Genomic DNA, 18,656 nt, shown 5'->3' with positions numbered 1-18,656 from the left:
CCCAATTACCAGGAAGCTGGAGGGGTTTGGCATTGATTTCAGACTATGGGGGATGTTCTCATGGAGTGCTTACAGCCCTGAATCATCTCATGAAGGGCTAGGGTTAGTGTCCCAAAGGTTTGGTGGGTGCACAGCCACAGTGCTGAGAGGAGATGAAACAGAATGAAATTGGATGGTAGGGATCTACCCAGCTGTTCTTTGTGTTTATGTTTTTTTATTTTTTTTTATTTCTATTGTATTTATTTATATTTTTCTCATCACCACTGTACAGAAATGTCTTGGTTGGTGTTTTTTGGTGTGGTGCCCTAGCAAGCTGGCAGGGGGAGTATAGCATTCACTTGTTTCTAGCTTGCTGGAAACAGGCAATTGTTTAAGAACTTCCACAAGTTTTACAAGATCTCATCAGTTCTAGTCCCACCCAGGTCATTAATATGTATCTTCTGCTATTACCAATCAAGCAGAATGGGGCAGAGCAAGGAGATCACGCTGGGAAATTAAACTTTTTATTATGCCAAGTGCACTATAAGGTTTTGTGGTCCCTGCTGTCTGTTGGGTATTGCGCTGCTGTGGGCATGGGCTGTCACTGACTGTAAGGCTGAGGATGCTGTGCAGAGCTGAGCAGGGCCTTCTTCTGTCTCCAGAGTTCATTGTCATCCACAACGGCATCATCACCAACTACAAAGACCTGCAGAAATTCCTGGTGAGTAGGACCCCAGCATGGATGGGAGAGAGCCACCCCTGCACACCTCGTCACCTTCCTTGCTGCCCTGTGTTCACACTCTCTGCTCCTTCTCTCCCTCTCACACTCTTGCACTGACAAGCAAAGTCACTCCACCACTGTCCACACTGTCATGCTCCTGCATTAATGCTCTTACACTAGCTCCCTCACTTCCCAACTCCTACTCACTCCCCACCTGTCCATGTGCTGTCACTCCCCAACTTATTCCCAGACTTGTATTTTTGCACTTGTACTCTCTCCCCCACTCATGCTCTCTTCTACTGCCTCCCCTCCTCACACCCTTGCTCCCCCAGTCAATCTACTCAATCCTCCATTCACTTTCTTGCACTCACTTCCTACTTACCTTCCAACTCACATCTTGTGCTCCTCCACTCACTCCTTGCTCGCACTGCCTCCCGAAGTGCACTTGCACACACTCATTCTGCATTCATACTCACTCACTCCTGTTCTCACACTCTTCCACTTGCACTTACTCTCCCACTCATGTTCCCCACAGTCACCCTTGCACTCACACTCACGTGTACACCCACTCACTCTTCCACTTGCACTATTACTCTTCCCCACTTGCACCCGCCATACTCACTCACACTCATACTTGTTCCTCACCTGCACTCCTGTGCCCATTCACATTTACTCTTGCACCTCCACTACATTTTTATCCCCCCACTTGCTTTCTGGCACACGCTTACCCAAATGCTTGTGCTTTCTTTTGCACTTGTAAATAATGTCAGGTGGACTCAGCCTCATGCTGACTCTTGTGCTCTGCCTCTTGCACTCACCCCCCCCCCCCCACACCTCATGCCCCCATTTGCACCCCTCCACTCACTCTCCCACTCGTGCTAATAGAGTGGAAGGAAAGGCATGGTGGAAAGAACGCAGAGGAAAAGCAGACAGGAGAACAGGAGGGAAAGGAAAGAGTTATGGGTGGAAGGGGAAAAAAGGAAAGGTGGAAGGGGACAAAAGGGAAGGAGGTAAAAAAAAAAGCAGGAAAAGCAAGAAAGAAAGGAAGCAAGAAGGCAAGCAGAAAAGGAGGAGGGAATACAGGAACAAAGGAAGGAAAGGAGAAAGTGTGGGAAGGAAAAGGAGGGCTGGAGAGGAAGGCAGGCAGGCAGAAAGCTGGTTACCAAACATGTGCTGCGGCTGCAGGAGAGCAAGGGCTACGACTTCGAGTCAGAGACAGACACGGAGTGCATCGCCAAGCTGGTGAAGTACATGTATGACAACCGCGACAGCGACGACGTCAGCTTCACCACCCTTGTGGAAAGGGTCATCCAGCAGCTGGTAATGCCCGGGGCAGGGGGCCGGGTGGGGACACAGGGACAGACACATGCATCACTGGGACAAACATGGGGATGTTGTGCAGGGAACTGCTGTTAAGGGCAGTGCTGAACCTGTGTCTGACGTTCCCAGGGACGTTCTGTTGCACATGATAATGGGGTGTTTCATTTCCTACCTTGTATAATTACTAGCAGACATCCATTCATTCTTATTTAACACTAGACATTTATTTTTCAAACGAATATTGAATAAATTTGGGGATTCAGCAATATCTAGTTCCTTGAATGCTTTGAGCAGGAGCACGTGGAAGGCAGGGGACAGGGTTAGATCAAGTCTGCTTGAGTTCTTCTCTGGAACCTCCATCTGGAAGAGATGCTGACCCCTTGTGGGGACTTCTCTGCACAGCGCATGGCTTCCACGTGTCACTTCTTGCTGATTGTTCAGGAGATGGGTTTTTGCACTGATTTCCCTAGCAGAATCTGCAGTAGCTGTAGACCAAGAACAAATGTGGCTGGCAGGTTGTGGTGGTTCACCCGTGCGCTTGGTGGCACTATACCTTAGCCAATACCCCAGAGTTGGCACTTTTTATCAGGCTTTAGCCCTCTGAGTTAAGGAGACCACTTGTAGGGGCTGCCTTTCAGGTGAGAACTCAGCAAGTGGTCAGCTCCTGCCCTGGGGATCCTGCCCTGGGGATGGGGTACCCTTCTGAAAGAAGCACTTGGAGGTTGTGAAGAGGTCTGTGAAGCCTTCTGCTCAGTATCTCTTACTTGTTCACAGAAACGTGGGTGTACCTTATATGTTGGGATTTCTGAAATGATGACCTGGTCTCAAAGGACAGGATAAGCAGTTTGCATTTCTCTCATTCCAGGAAGGTGCTTTTGCCCTTGTGTTTAAAAGTGTTCATTATCCTGGTCAAGCAGTTGGTACCAGGTAAGTATTTGTACAGAAAAGCACGTATTTGGTGTACCCTCTAGGTAGCTTTTTTTTTTTTTTAAACCCTTCTTTCTTTTTTTTTTTTTTCTTTTTTCCTTTTCCCTTTTTTCTACCATTTTTGTATTTTTACCAATCTGGAAGATAGTAGAGGTTGTTCTTGTTATACTGTATACTCTAGGGTGAGGTTGGCTGTTGTTCATTTCCTTTCTCTTCTTCCCCATTTATTATAACAATTAAAAAAGTAGAATAGTTCAGTCGAAAGGGTGCACCCTGTATTTTAAAGATTTCTTAGTGACAACCTGCATCATAACTGGTCTGGAACAGGTCAGCTCTGAGCTTAGGAGGAGACAGTGTTTTCTGTAGATTCTTATTGCAAGAGCTGAGAAAGAAGATGCCTTCATCTTTTCCTTTGTGTTTGCAATAGTGACAGCATGTGGACAAGTACCCTATATGACTTGCAGCTGGGCCTGCCTGGTGTTCAGGTTTTCTACTCTACTTTTAAACATGAGGATCAGTCAGGTTGATTTAACCATATGTGTTAACCTAGCAACTGATTTTGAATTTACATGCCAATAGCTGTTTGTAGATGCATAGAGTGAGCAACAGTCTAGGTATTCCTGAATCAGGTGTCATGGGATTTCAGTTACTCTTGCAGAGTTCATGCTGAATTTGGGATGTTCATTTGTTGTTCAGTTCAGGGAGATGAATCTTTGGGTGCTGAGGCTTGTAACCTGATGTCTTCTCTTGCAGGAGAGGGAGCCCCCTGCTAATAGGAGTGCGCAGTGAGCACAAGCTCTCCACTGACCACATCCCTATTTTGTACAGGACGGGTAAGCGTGAGCCCTGCCAGCCCAATCACTCCCACACCAGTGGGGTTAATTGCAAACATGGGGTTTCACAAACAGCTGCATGCTTTGGAGTATATGTTATGTTTATACTTACTGTTGTAAATTAAACCATTACAAAAAGGAGGTGGTTTTTGTTTTTGTTTTTCATGTTTTTAACCATATGCTTTACCACCATGTACCTTAAATCTAGTTTGTTGAGGGATATGCAACCTACTGTTTTTGCTCCCTGATGTCTGCCTATTTAAGACCAGAACTCACCTCTAGTTTTAGAATCAAAGCTTTAATGTCTGGTGGTTGCAAGGAAAAAGTACCTTAGAACAGTATTGTTAAACTTAAATACTTAAATTCATAATAGGTGCGTGGCATGCAGTCATTCAGGGAATTGTTTGCTTTTATGAACAAAAATGTGTCCTTTGCAAGCACTATCACAAATTAAAATTTATTGTCCTCTTTTCAATTTTAAAAAGTATAATGCTTTTACCTTATGCATGGTGATCTGTGTTTTCTGTCCATTTCTCTCACGCATTTGTCTCATGACATGTAGTTGCACTGTGAATGTGAAAAGTGGTTAAGAATTATCCTGTAATTTACCATTTTTGAAGGAGTCTGAACCTATTCATTTACTGGGCAGTGGAGTAGTTATATGAACACTGCAATGATCAAAGGGACTTAGTGTGGCAGTATGTTTGACTGCTTCTTGGTGTTGCTAACATTGCCTTGCTACAATGTAATGTGAAGAACCAGTCCCAGTAAACTGTGTCTGTGTTTACTCTTGGGTGATGCCAGATAATTAACAGTGATTCTCTATGTATGTATGTAACACTTTTTTTCCCACTGATGATCTGATTTTTTTTTTCCCAATTGCACTTTCAGCTGTACAGTCTATGGATCATTCTTTTGATGGAATATCCATAAAAACGGAGGAAGGTGCCTACCAGAAAAAATCAATAATAGTTGAAATTTCAGACAAATCCTCCAGTTCATTAGGAAAGGAATCAAAAATGAAACAAATTGCATTGTCTTTTTAATATGTGGTTATTGCTTTCCATATAGTATACTGAAACAAAGGGGTTAGCTAGAATTCCTTCTTGATCCAGAACACCATGAGCAACACACAGAAGATCCACTGATCCTATTTCAAGTACTGTGACATAATGCTCCACACACAAAATTGATGATTTAGTGCAGGTTGTGGTCTGTGCTCTATGCAGCTTTGATTACAGAAGGAAATAGTAAGATACTTTTTTTTTTTTTGAGAAGAAGAGAAAGGGGGTGGGGGTCAGTAGAGTGAAACCGTGTTAGGAAAAACATTATTTAGGAGATCACCAGTAATCTTACTGCTAGCATTTCTGGAATTCCTTTTGGAGTTCAGGTTGTCAAAGTGCTGAGACTGCAATTAACTTCCCTTTGCTCTGTTAGCATGACTGTATTTGAACAGCTTGAAATACATGGGGGACTTACTAGGCAAACCATTTTTAATCTCACATTAAGTACTTATTTCATAGAATCATTAAGGTTGGAAGAGACCTCCAAGATCGTCTGGTCTAACCATCACCCTACAACTAATGTCACCCACTAAACCATGTCCCTAAGCACCGTGTCCATCCTTTCCTTGAACACCCCCAGGGACCGTGACTCCACCACTTCTCTGGGCAACCCGTTCCAATGCCTGACTGCTCTTTCTGGGAAGAAATGTCTCCTCGTTTCCAACCTGAACCTTCCCTGCTACTACTTAAGGCCATTCCCTCTAGCCCTAGTTCTCTGCAAGAAGAGTCTGACCCCCAGCTCCCCACAGCTTCCTTTCAAGTAGTTGTTAGAGAGCAATAAGGTCTCCCCTGAGCCCCCTCTTCTGCAAACTAAACCCCCCAGTGCCCTCAGCCGCTCCTCACAGGACTTGTGTTCCGGACCCTTCACCAGCTTTGTAGTCCTTCTGTGGACATGCTCCAGGGCCTCGACGTCCTTGCAGTGAGGGGCTCAAAACTGAACCCAGCACTTGAGGTGTGGCCTCACCAGATCAGAGTACAGGGGGACAATCACCTCCCTGGTCCTGCTGGCTACACTATTCCTGATGCCGTTGGCCTTCTTGGCCACCTGGGCACACTGCTGGCTCATATTCAGGTGAGCATCGACTGACACCCCCAGTTCCTTTGCCTGCACACAGCTTCCAGCCACTCTGCCCCAAGCCTGTAGTGCTGCTTGGGGTGGTTGTGGCCACAGTGCAGGACCTGGCACTTAGCCATGCTGAACCTCATCCCATTGGCCTCATCCCATCAATCCAACCTGTCCAGGTCTCTCTGCAGGGCCTTCTTGCCCTGTGGCAGGTTGACACTTCCCTCCGCTTTGGTGTCATTTAAGGACTTAGTTCATCAGATCACATATGAAGGTTAACTTTTATCTGAAACTGTAGAAAGCTTTTATAGAAGAGGAAAAGAGCTGTTTCTTAGCTCTTGTAAATAAATGCAATTCCAGCACCACCAGACTTAACTTGTTTCATCACTTAGTGGATGAAATGTGTGCTTTTGCTGGAGCAGAAACAAACTTCAGTTTGATGAAAGGTGAGCTGTGTTCTGTTTGAGGAGCTAGTTTACCTGAATAAAAACATGAAGTGATGTTTTGTTTCTTTTTACCAAGCATTTTTCTCTAAGTCAGTTTGAAGCATTTAGAGTAAAATTCTGGTCAGGATAGTTCCCAGGGGCTTTGAGAACAATTATATAATGTCATCTTCTGAAAATACTCTTAAGGAAATCTAAACTTCAGTGCTGCTGAAGTAAGCATAGAAAAATCTACTAAGCAGCAGTTGCATTAATCTGCAGTAGTACCTTTGCAGAACTGCAATATACCTAAAATTGTCATAAAGTATGATATTAAAATACACAGAAAACATGTCTTCCCCCAATTTTTACTGTACCTGTGTTAATTCATCATGACATCTCTATTCTTTGATATAGAAGGAAAAAGATTACTTCTGTGTTGCTTCTAATTTCTAGTAAATGGGAGTAGGTGCTGTGCAGCAGCAATCCAAGTTGCTCATAGATAAATGGATTATCTATGGACAAACCTGCAGATAACATAAGTCGTAATTGGTTGATAACACTAACTTTTCAATTGCTCCTTCATAAGAAACACACAGAACATGTGTGTGAACACAATAAGAACACCTTGTACTTATAGCTCCATGTAGAATCTGCCATACAGGAAAGCAATGCAACATAGTAAAGTCAATGTGCAGAAATGTATTTTGAGAAACAAAATTTGCATGTTTTGATCAAGTGTGGGTGCTTCTGTTGGAGAATGGCAACTAACACTTTTGCTCTGTCCTTTCTAATTGTTTTCTTCATTGGCTGACTTGATAACTATAGTGGAGGGCCTTAAATTTTTGGTTAAATGGTACCTTCTTATTAAATACCAACATGAAAGCAGTATTTTTTTTTCTTCACGTTTTCAATTACAACACTACAACTCTCAACATCATGAGTTCTGCTTACATCACCGAATCAGAGCTGTATCCAGTGTGAAGAACTTCCATTAGGACTTAGGAAATAAACAAACAACAGAGTAAATTAAATTATTGAATTGCTGTTGTTCCTTATCAATTATTGCATTTTGCTAGGTAAGCTGCTTAATCCCCTCCCACACTCAGAGAGTGGCAACTGGTTTTGTTTGAGGTCAGTGCTGAGCAGTAGGTGCTTTGGTCCTCATCTGCATTCCTGATGTGCTTCAGTGCTGAGAAATACTCTCTGCAGCAGAAGTGGAGTTAGAGCATTGCAGTGTGTCAGGAGGTGCAAGAGTGAAGGATTCTTGGTGAAGTACCAAACTTTTATAAAGACTTTTATAAAGACTTGGTGCAGGATTTTCAGAAGTTGATTCTCAAGTCGTGTGTCCTTCAGTCCACTTAGATACTTCCCTAATAGAAGTGTAAGACTCTCAGCAGGTTACCAGCTGTACAAGTTTTGGATCCTAATGAGAAGCTTGTAATTGATTATCTCAGTAGCGATGTCAGGTACTTAATCATGAATTTTGTGATCTGTGTCTGAACACATTAGCTCAGCCAGACAGAAACAGGTTTAGGTTACTTCTGCTGGCACTTAGTGGAATAGTGTGGTTGTACAGGTGGCAGCTCTGAAAGAATTTTATCCAGTGATGTCACTGGCAAAGAAAGAGAAATCCTGCTTGACTTCTTAAAGCTTCATGAAAGTTAGTGAAACAGGAGCACAGGAGAGATTTTAAAATGATAATTGGGGAGATGAAACTACGAAAACATTGGTAAATATGACTGCTCATAAAGTAGCATGAATGCTCTTTTCCTAGTGGAGTCATGCATAAACTTCGTTTTGAACTGTTACTGATAATTTCCTCTAAACCTAAAACTCTGCACACATTACACTTGCAAGTTTAATTCAAACGCAGATAAAAAAAACATGCAAGAAAACTGAGAAAGGGCACGATAATATGACTGCTCGTATGCTGCCCACTCCTTTTTGATGCTGTTAAATTTACTGTGACCGCTCACAGTGATGAAAATAGTGCTTCATGTTGGTACCATGCCTTGGGACCTTTTGTTGAACCTGACACTGCAGTTGCATTCCAGATCTGTTGGTATGTGCAGTACCTAATTCTCTTGTCTTTTAGGTAAAGACAAGAAGGGAAGTTGTAACCTGTCTCGTGTTGACAGCACCACCTGCCTCTTTCCTGTTGAGGAGAAAGCTGTGGAGTACTACTTTGCTTCTGATGCTAGGTAATGTTCTTCAGCATCTTTTAGTGTATATAAAAATTTGGTCTGTAAAGGTGAAGCCATTAACAAGAAACGGGGAGGCAGTTTCTTTCTAAATAATAGTAAATAATATATAAATTATGTGGCTGTTAGCATTGTTTACAAACAATTAGTTACCATTTGCAGCTCTAAAAGAGACAGAGGAGTAGAGGTTAATGTTAAAGAAGTAAACTCACTTTGAGTTGTTTGTTAACACTTTTTGATGTTATTAATCCTTCTTCAAGCCTAGCTAGCATGGGACAGATCTTACCTGCTAATAGGATTCCGGAGGTGAGTGATAAGAAAGCTGTGAGAGTACAGACCTGAAGTAACAGAACAGATGCAACTTACTAAGAGGATTGCATTGCTTCTCCAGGAATGTCTGCACATGTGCAATTCCTTTAGCATCAAAGGTGTCTCATTTTAGTGGAGGTAGGAAGGACTAACTTGACAAAAGTTAGTCCTTCTAGAACAGGTAGTTTTCTGTTTAGGGAAATAAGTACTCTTTCCAGAAATGTAACAATGCTGCACGGTTCGAATTCTAGAGCTCATTTTATCAGCGTTTTGGAGAGATTTGGGATACCCCAATGTCTTCTGATTTCAGAGAGCTTTTCCATGACTTGGCCAAGGTCAGAACAAAAGCTACTAAATAGTGAGCTGATGCATTTCAGTACAGCTTGCCTTGTTGAAGTAAGAAAGCACGGACTAAAATCCTGTCAAAGATATTAAGCCTCACAGGTAATTCCAGTATTGACACTTCTCAAGTAACCTGAAGGCAGGAAAAGTATTCAATAGTACCTAATTCTTGGAGCATGTCTAAGTAGATGTTCAAGTATTGTAACAGGTGTTCACAGTTCTACGCATGGGGAACACGACATGCAGGGAGGGATGATTGCTTATTGCTGGAAAAGAGAAAGAATCCCTTTACCTGTAGTTGAATATTCTGTGTATTAAGCCTTCTTCCTGACTTCTGTTCTCTAGCTCCTAATGGTTAGATCACGCGACTACACCTGCTGCTTTGACTGAGGAATTCATAGTTTCTTCTTAAAGCAGGCACTGAAATTCATAATTAGATAGGTGGAAGAAATCCAGTTGTATTGGTAGTGTGGAAATGTTCTTTACGGTGTTCCTTTCATTTTAAAAGAAATTTCATTGAAATGAGTAACTTTTGAAATATGTGTGTTGGATTGTAAGTAGGGCTGTAGCCTTTGTCTTTACATGACAAGTAATGTCTTACGGCAAATGATGTATGCTTTTATAGTGCTGTCATTGAGCATACCAACAGAGTGATTTTCCTTGAAGATGATGATGTAGCAGCTGTGGTTGATGGCCGTCTTTCCATCCACCGGATCAAACGTACAGCGGGTGATCACCCTGGGCGTGCTGTCCAAACCCTGCAGATGGAACTTCAGCAAATTATGAAGGGTAAAATATTCTGAATGTCACCAATGTAGATGCACAGTCATCTCTAGAGTCACATAATAATTAAAGTTGAAAAGGACCTCTGGAGATCATCTGGTCCAGTCTCTGAACTAAAAGCAGTGTCCATAGGTCACTGTGTTCAGGAGTTTGTTTAGACAAGTTTGGAGTATGTTGAAGAATGGAAATGCCACAGCCTTTCTGAGCACCTGTTCCAGTGCTTAGCCACCCTCATGGCAAAAGAAATTGTCCTTACATCTAATAAGACTTTCCCTTGAGCTAACACTGTAATGGGAATTGTGGAGCTGAGGATTTCACCTTCTGCTTGCAGGCATCTGTTTTTTTTTTTTTCTGAGATTGGACCTTAGGAGGCTTGCCATTCTGGATCTGACCGATAGTTGACACATTCTGGTATCTTGAATCTAGTTCTAAGGCATCAGATCAGCTCAAAATGAGTAGAAAATGAAATGTCCGCTTAAATGAACCTTTCTTTTAGATACACATACAGGAATAAAAGCTAATCTCTGACTGGTAACTGGCTTGTCATTGTCTCTGATCCAAACTTTTCCCCATAAACATAGGGAAAATGTATATTACTGTGTGGTAAACTATTCTTTTTATTATTTTATAGGTAACTTCAGCTCATTCATGCAAAAGGAAATTTTTGAACAGCCAGAATCTGTTGTTAATACAATGAGAGGAAGGGTCAACTTTGACGACTACACTGGTAATTGAGATGCATCCTTGTTTGTTTTTTACAGAGCAGTACCCAGTAGATTTACAGAGGAGGAAGTAGGTGATGACATGGGAGATTAAAATGTGCCAGTGTAAGACAACGTGCATGTCTTATTACAGGGAGTGCTTCCCTAATCACATAATCTGGTGGCAAAGTTATTCTTTGTGATGAGTTTTTTTGTTTGTTTTTTGCAAAGTGGTTGACTGAGATCATAACAATGCATATTAACACCGGTAATCTTGAGAAGTTCTGCTACCTAGCCACCCTAATTTTTCTCTCTGAATCTTGTTTACAGTGAACCTCGGTGGGTTGAAGGATCATATTAAGGAGATTCAGAGGTGTCGTCGTTTAATCCTTATTGCTTGCGGGACAAGTTACCATGCTGGAGTTGCAGTAAGTGGTCAGTCTTGATCTGTTTGCAAACTGTAGCTGGAGTTGAACAGCAGGCACGATACTGTGTCTGGCAAGCATGATAAAGGTGGAATAGTAATGTTGAGTGAGAAAAAATCATTCTGATTAGTGAAGATCCTTTTGAATCTGTATACAACAGATTTTCAAATTGCTAGTGACAATAATAGGAACTAAAAACTTGAGTGATTGAGTACTTATGAAAATATTGCCTTTGATTTTATTGCTATGGAATGCTTTTTAAAAAAAAAAAAACAACTTGTTTTGTTGTAAAAGATGACTGGCAAGGGAAGGGATAATGCAACACCAGAATGCAAATGCTGCAGCAAGGTAGGAGTTGCCATGAGCCAGACATGATTTTCTTCTTTGTTCTTTGTGCAGACAGCTAGGGCACATGCTTAGAGACCTCTCTGTGCTTGCCCAGTACTCTGAAGAGGTTTTGCTTTATACCTTACAGAAGTGCTGGCTGTGTGTATCGGCAACATGTGATTTTTGTTTCTCTGACATGTTACGTAATCACTGGATAAATCATGATGGCTTTAGATGAAGCTTTTTTATATTGTAGATTGGCAGCCCATAATGTTGCAATTTAAAGTACTCCACAACTTCACAGAGGAATCCTTTATTCGGATATCCTCAGAAAATCTGCGGAGCACAGCTATGTTAACTGATTTACAAGAACCAAAAAATATTTTTTTGTTCATCTTGGGTAGCTGTATAAGATAATCAATGTAATAGTAATCAGTTGACTAGCCAAAACAAGTTTCTGGCTTGGCCTGGATACTGGTGGTAGCTTCTGAATTCTTCAGCAATACAAGTCATAGTCTGATAGAATGACACCCTGTGTTATGTGAGATTTTTTAAGAACAATTGAAAGGAGCTGGCCTCACAGGCTTTTTGTTGGGCCAAAATCAGGATAGCTTTTCACAGGGTTAGTTGAATGTGAGTTGAGCATGAGTATACTGAGTAATTAAAATATAATCCAGTGCTATTTTTTTACATGTATTTTGATAATATTTTCCTTTGGGGGGGCTAGAAGACTTTACATTCCAAACAGCTTTCTTTAAATACAATCTAATATGTAACTTTGACATCTCCTTTTACCAGACCCGTCAGGTTCTGGAAGAACTGACTGAATTACCCGTTATGGTTGAACTAGCCAGTGATTTCTTGGATAGAAACACGCCTGTCTTCAGAGATGATGTTTGCTTTTTCATCAGCCAGTCAGGTATGATCTCACTTTACAACCCACTCACTCACATCTTTCCTGTAAATGTTAGCTTAGGAGGGAAAAGGCAGCAGGGCCAATTCTTGTGCCTGCCTGTAGGATTGCACACGATACATGCAAATGAACAAATTGGCACAGACATGCTAGAAATCAGTTAAAAACAAGGTGGTTCACCTCCCGTCCATCTGCATGTGGGTGGGTGTTTGACTTTGTTTAGGTGAGTCTTACATATGGTAACAGTGGTTTTGTTTCCTTTATCTGCGATGAAATATTTCATCAGTCAGCATATTTTAAAAAAAAATAATCCTTTGAGGTCTGGGTAAAGACAAGTCAATAGCTTCTTTTTGAATAGTTTCAGTTCTTTTGTTAAAGTAGTACCAGATACTAAGCAACATGGTGCATCAGATCCATAAAAGACATGAAGCTACTACAGAAGAGTATCTGAAAAAATAGAACAAACTTGGAATGGAGTAAGAGAGAAAACACACAAATGCTTAGAAAAGAAAAAAAAAAAAAAAAAAGTGATATATCCTGTCCAAAATATTTTCGAGGACAATTGCAATAGGTCTTTTTCATTTTAGTTGCATTTACTGTTCTAGATTGTCACACCTGATCTTCAGATTTGTTATTAAAAATAGTTTTTCTCTGTATGTTAAAATACTCTTCCTAACAAGACAGTATGTTTTTCCTCCTCAGTGTCAGGTAATTTAGAGCCCCTCTTTGTAGGGGGCTCGTGTAAATGATGCAGTTTTCTCTGGGTTTTAGGACACGTGTTACTTCTTGCCCTTATAAGTTGTACTGTCTCAGATCTAGCAGTGAACACAACTGAGGGCACACTAGGGGATGCATCTTTTTCCCTGAAGTGTTGGATGTGGCAAGCAAACAAGGATTTTCCTGGAACCTAAGCTTAGTCATCAGGCAGTACAAAACTGAAGTAAACATTGAGCTCAAATAACCTGAGTTCTCCCCACCCATAAATCTGTTTTTGTAGCCCTAGATTTCCACCCTATATGACTTGTAGTAAGTAATGTAGTGTGCAGACAGTGTTTATATGTATTCATGTACTGAAGTAGAATTGTACCTAACCTTGGTGGTATTTTTGTTTTGTTCTTGTTTTCTGTTGTCACCTTATGTGTGCAGGAGTACATCAAAAAAGGTGTTATGCTTTAGAATAAAGGTAAACTGGTAACGCTGTGTAGAATGTACAGTAGCTTCTATTTCTAGGCCCATGTCTGGAGCTCAGCTCACAAGCAGCAGTTCTGGGGATAATCAGTGTGAGGTTTCTTTTTTCCCCATCTGTTGACTTCATTTTTAAACTAACTATTTCTAATTTGTTATATCTTGAATTTTTGAAACAACATGTTAACTGAAGTCTGATCTAAGCTAGCCTCTGTTGGTGTTGTGCAAACAATTCTGGACAGGAGTGATCAGTTTTTGGCATGACTTCTTTGAGAAGAGATTTTGCAAGATAGCAGGTTGTTGGTGAGCACTATCAGCCAAGCAGTTGTATGGTTTTGATAACGGTAACATGGGAAGACTCTAATGGCTAGGTGTAAATTAATGCTTTTTCATCTGCTGTACATTTCAGCTAGGTTATGTATGGATATCCTTAATACATGGGTTCTACCCCCCACAACACCCCAAGGTGAATATTTAGTAACTGGGAAGGGGAAGAAGTTGTTTTTGCTAAATGAGATACACTTGGACTTAAGTTGTTCTTTTAACCATGGCAACATAAGTACTGTCTTCAGGTTCGGTGTTTTCTAGATTTAACTGTTCTTTTTAGGGATAAAATGCAGTGTGCATGGTCTGACATAATTGCTAACTCTTTTGACTTGCAGACAAACGCAAATTTATGAGATTATATTTAGAAAAGCACTGCTGTTTTACATCTTCAGTGTCAGCAGTAACCAATACCAAATGCAGCATTGTAAATATCTGTATTTTCAGGTGAGACAGCAGATACTTTGATGGGTCTTCGGTATTGCAAAGAGAGAGGAGCCTTAACCGTAGGAATAACTAATACAGTTGGCAGCTCTATATCACGTGAGACGGATTGTGGAGTCCATATCAATGCAGGACCAGAGATTGGGGTTGCGAGTACCAAGGTAAATAACAAGTTAATAGATCTTACTGAATCACCTGTGAGGGGGCTGGCTATCATATGGGTCCTCTGAATGTTCTTCGTTCCCTTTTTAACGGTTGCAATTGCTGATTCTATTTCTGAAGAGGCAAAAATTCTCTCCTCTGTCATTATTTGTCCTGAGGTGCAGACTCAGTTTAAATGAAAGTCTAAATATGGAAAAAGAAATTGTAAGACAGGGTTTTGGAAATGTAGGCGATACACAACTACCCTTAATCACACTGCTTTTACTAAAGAAAGTGTGATATTAAAACTAACTAAACAGAAAATGGGGAAATGGTCTTTTAAAGAAAACCAGTATTTATGTCCATCTAAGAGTTATTCTATGTTTGATGCATCTGGCTGCGTGTGATACAGTATAAAATAACTTGCTTTGCTGCATTTCATTTTGATGAAGTGCTTCTGCATGGTGAAATCTGCTTTGATTTAGTTATATTTAGAGGCGAGATGATGTCAATGTGTTACATAAATTTAGCCAAAAACCACATTTGAGTTTAATAGTTCACTGGGGAATTTGATCATGGAAAATTCATGAGTATCCTGTAAGAAACAGTTGAAGGAGTTGTTTGTCCCTGATTGTTTTCATATAGCTAACATTACAGTTAGGAGATAATTGAATTTGGCATTTTCTCTCTGGTGATGTGGGGAGTTACCAAAGCTGTGCATATATGAAATACAAACTTGAAGAGATTCTCCCCGTAAGGGGAGAATGTACATTCAGATTCATTTTGAGAACATATTACAAACGATCCAAGTATTGTTAACATATCTGTTCAGTGCTATTTGCTAACGTAACCTTCAACTATGTACTAACCAAAACAAAGTAGATCACATTGTGTATCAAACTCCGCTAGTAAGCATAACTGAAGCTTTTCTAGATTCCTTCTGAGCTATTTAAGTCTTCACTGATACTGATCACTGTGGATGTTTGTTTTATTATTGTTTAGAAAGGGACAGAACTACTACAAACCTTAATCTGAATTCTAAGCAACTTCAGTCCAAGGCTTGCTGCACCACAGACCATTTCATAACATTTGTCTTTTAAGGACTTCAGAGGCTAGACTTGATAATGGATGTTGGATACTGTGCCTTAAATGTTTATGCAGATAGAATTTCCTTGAGCGCTAGTTTCACTTTGCTGTGCAGATAACTGTTCCTGGAGTCAGTGATACCAGTCACTATAGTCTTGTAGAGAAATATATAGTCTATGCAAGTTGAAGAGTTCAAAATCTGTTCTTAACAAGCTGGGGGAAAGAAGGTTTGAAATCACTCTACCTTTTCAATAGTCTTTGCATTCCATGTGCATTTTCATGTGGTCCAAAAAAAGCTAGAGTCAGTTGTCCTGTCACAGTGACCAGATGTAGTAGTGATGTTCCACTGTACATCTTCAGTTGTTGGGTGTTCTAGTCTTCAGTGTTTTCATCATTTGCTCACTCAAATAGAGAAAGAAGGACACAGTTACAGTCAGAAAATAAGATTTAATAATTGCCAGGAACCCAGAAATATTCCACTTTGCTTTTTGTATTTTAATCTCTGGGAGCTTGAGAAGATTGTGCCATTGCAAGCTTCCATTTGAGCAAACGCCATGTGAATTTCATGTTGGTCTTCCCTGCTTAATTGGAAGGAAAGGTACTATTTAAAAACATGCTAAGACTGAAGTCAGCAGCTAGTTGAAGAATGTTGTAGCAGGTGACAACCATTTGCTTACTGTCTTAATGACATTTTTTTTTCTCCCTCTTCCCCTATTCCCTTATTAGGCCTATACCAGCCAGTTTGTCTCTTTGGTGATGTTTGCTCTAATGATGTGTGACGACAGAATTTCTGTGCAAGAAAGACGCAAGGAAATCATGCGTGGTCTAAAAGGACTGCCAGGTAGGGAACTGTTGCATTTATTGTGGCTTGCCAAATGAAATTCAGTAGCATAGATGAACTTGACAATGCACAAACTTTGCTTTTGAAAGACTGAGGGGATGAGATTTGTGCAATGTGACTATTAGTTATAACTCTTTGCAACTGTATTCCCTCTGATGCTTTCAGACCACTACATGGGATTTTTAAAGTACTGGGTACAATCTCTCGGCAAGTCATTGCTATCTTTGTATATGAAGTATGAGCAGTTTGAGAAGCAGAGGGATATAAATGTGCACAACTTTAATTCTTCTTTTCTAGACTTGATTAAAGAAGTGCTGAGTATGGATGACGAGATCCAGAAGCTAGCCACAGAGCTGTACCATCAGAAGTCTGTTCTCATCATGGGACGTGGCTACCATTATGCCACATGTCTTGAGGGAGCTTTGGTAAGAGATTTCTTTATTTAAAACTGGTTCAAATGCACTTAGCTATGGACTCACGTTAGATACCCGACTACTAGTTGATTCAGATGCAGCTAACAGCTGTGGCCTGTTGGCTGACATACTGGGTGAAATAGCTAGAACTCACCATACCACTGCTGTTATTTCCATATAAAGATACCCAACTCACATAACAGCTACGCGTCACCATGGGCTTGAAGGGTGTAGTTTCAGCATTCACACTGGGAGTGGTTTAGGTCCATATTGAATTACTGTGACAGACTGGGCACCTTAGGAGACTTAGCTCTTTGGAATGTTGGGGTGGCATTTCCAGGAATGCTCAGCATCCAAAACTGAGCATGTACTTTCTAGAACCTGTGAGTTGTAGTTTCTACCTTTGAGGAGATTGTTGTTGGTATTAGTGCTGTCGCCTATGGGCATGTAAATGTCATCTTCGTATTGGCCTGCCCAGTTCAAGACTATGATTATATATGTGTTGACTGATGGCAAATCATAAGGCCTGTGGTGGGTTTGGTGTAAGTGTGATGGCCTATAAGCAGCTCAGTCCAGGTACGCTACTTTGATTTAGGTTTTCAGGCTGGCTTGTCCACGTAATGGATCTGATGAGAACTAGAACACACTTTTACAAACTTAAATTAAGTAGAAAGTGGAAGAAAACACAGAGCTGATTATATAATAATAAAAATAAACAAAGTTTGCCTAAAGCTTTATGAATATTCTTTTTCCCCATCTAGAAAATTAAAGAAATTACTTACATGCACTCTGAGGGGATATTGGCAGGTGAGCTGAAGCATGGCCCTCTTGCGTTGGTGGACAAACTCATGCCTGTTATCATGATCATCATGAGAGACCATACATATGCTAAGTGCCAGAATGCTCTCCAGCAGGTCATTGCACGACAAGTAAGTACCTGTAAAACTTCATGGTGCATCAGAAATGTTGGTTTTAATATAGAAGCAGTTTTGCAGGTACCAAACTATTTGCTTTAGCATCACTGCCTAAACTATGAATTCAGTAGATAGTCCTCTGGGGCTTTTCACAGCCCAAGAAGCCCCTATCTTTTTTCAAAAAAAAAAAAAAAAAAAAAAAAAAAGGAGGGAGACTGCTGTCTTTAACCTTCAGAAAAAGGTCTTTGCAAGTGGTCTTGCAGGGCAATGGAAGCTGGAAGCTAAAAACTTCGTGTCAGCATGGGTTAGGTTCAAAGCACTGTTAGATGCGTAGTATTAAAGTTACTGAAGGAGGAAAGTTTTCAGTTTCAACACTATTTCACTAGCTTAGAAAACAATTGCTAGCAACCCTTATTTATTGTTGAAGGGGGAGGTTGTTTTTTCAGCGTCTGGGATTTCCTCAGTTCTGTCAGATCTCAGAAAAGGTAACACTTCAGAGTGTTTAGGCTTGCAATTGCAGAATGCAGTGATGTTTTTTTATTTTTGTTTTCAATAAGAAAAGTGCATCGGCATAAGGCAACAGATGCAGGAGCCTAGTGTGGTTTGTTTGCCCTTTAAAATATGCTACTGGAATGCCCATGTGATGCTCAGCTGCTTTCCTTTAAATTAAGTAAAAATTTCTTGCTACCAGTGATACGAACAGAAGTTAAAAAAGAACCTTCCTGACATGTTTTTCTTCAACGTTTCCCTTTTTTGCAGGGGCGACCTGTCATCATTTGTGATAAGGAAGACATTGAGACAATTAAGAACAATAAGAGAACAATCAAAGTTCCACATTCAGTGGACTGTCTGCAGGGGATCCTGAGTGTCATCCCCCTTCAGCTTCTGGCTTTCCACCTTGCAGTTCTCAGAGGATATGATGTAAGTACAGTTTTCCCTTCCTAGCCTCCTGCACTTGTGTTTGCTATTTACAGG

General features: G+C 40.8%; 1 protein-coding gene across 3 annotated transcripts in view; it reads left to right on the top strand.

Moving 5' to 3' along the window:
* GFPT1 (glutamine--fructose-6-phosphate transaminase 1) overlaps nt 1-18,656 on the top strand; it is a 43,509-nt gene that overhangs the window by 13,070 nt on the left and 11,783 nt on the right. For 2 of the 3 annotated variants that reach the window (XM_084302173.1, XM_084302172.1), the window contains exons 5-18: nt 642-700; nt 1,886-2,020; nt 2,886-2,947; nt 3,701-3,780; nt 8,428-8,533; nt 9,810-9,973; nt 10,599-10,694; nt 10,999-11,096; nt 12,219-12,339; nt 14,290-14,447; nt 16,240-16,354; nt 16,652-16,779; nt 17,529-17,696; nt 18,441-18,602. In XM_084302173.1, the coding sequence (XP_084158299.1) occupies nt 642-700; nt 1,886-2,020; nt 2,886-2,947; nt 3,701-3,780; nt 8,428-8,533; nt 9,810-9,973; nt 10,599-10,694; nt 10,999-11,096; nt 12,219-12,339; nt 14,290-14,447; nt 16,240-16,354; nt 16,652-16,779; nt 17,529-17,696; nt 18,441-18,602 (1,652 nt within the window). The remainder of the gene's footprint in view (nt 1-641; nt 701-1,885; nt 2,021-2,885; nt 2,948-3,700; nt 3,781-8,427; nt 8,534-9,809; nt 9,974-10,598; nt 10,695-10,998; nt 11,097-12,218; nt 12,340-14,289; nt 14,448-16,239; nt 16,355-16,651; nt 16,780-17,528; nt 17,697-18,440; nt 18,603-18,656) is intronic. The other variant, XM_084302174.1, reaches the window with a different exon arrangement.

The sequence above is a fragment of the Netta rufina genome (assembly GCF_964035555.1).
Source record: "Netta rufina genome assembly, chromosome: 27".
Lineage (NCBI taxonomy): Eukaryota > Metazoa > Chordata > Aves > Anseriformes > Anatidae > Netta > Netta rufina.
The sequence above is the reverse complement of the archived record's forward strand: the minus strand, read 5'-3'. Positions and strand labels throughout refer to the sequence as shown.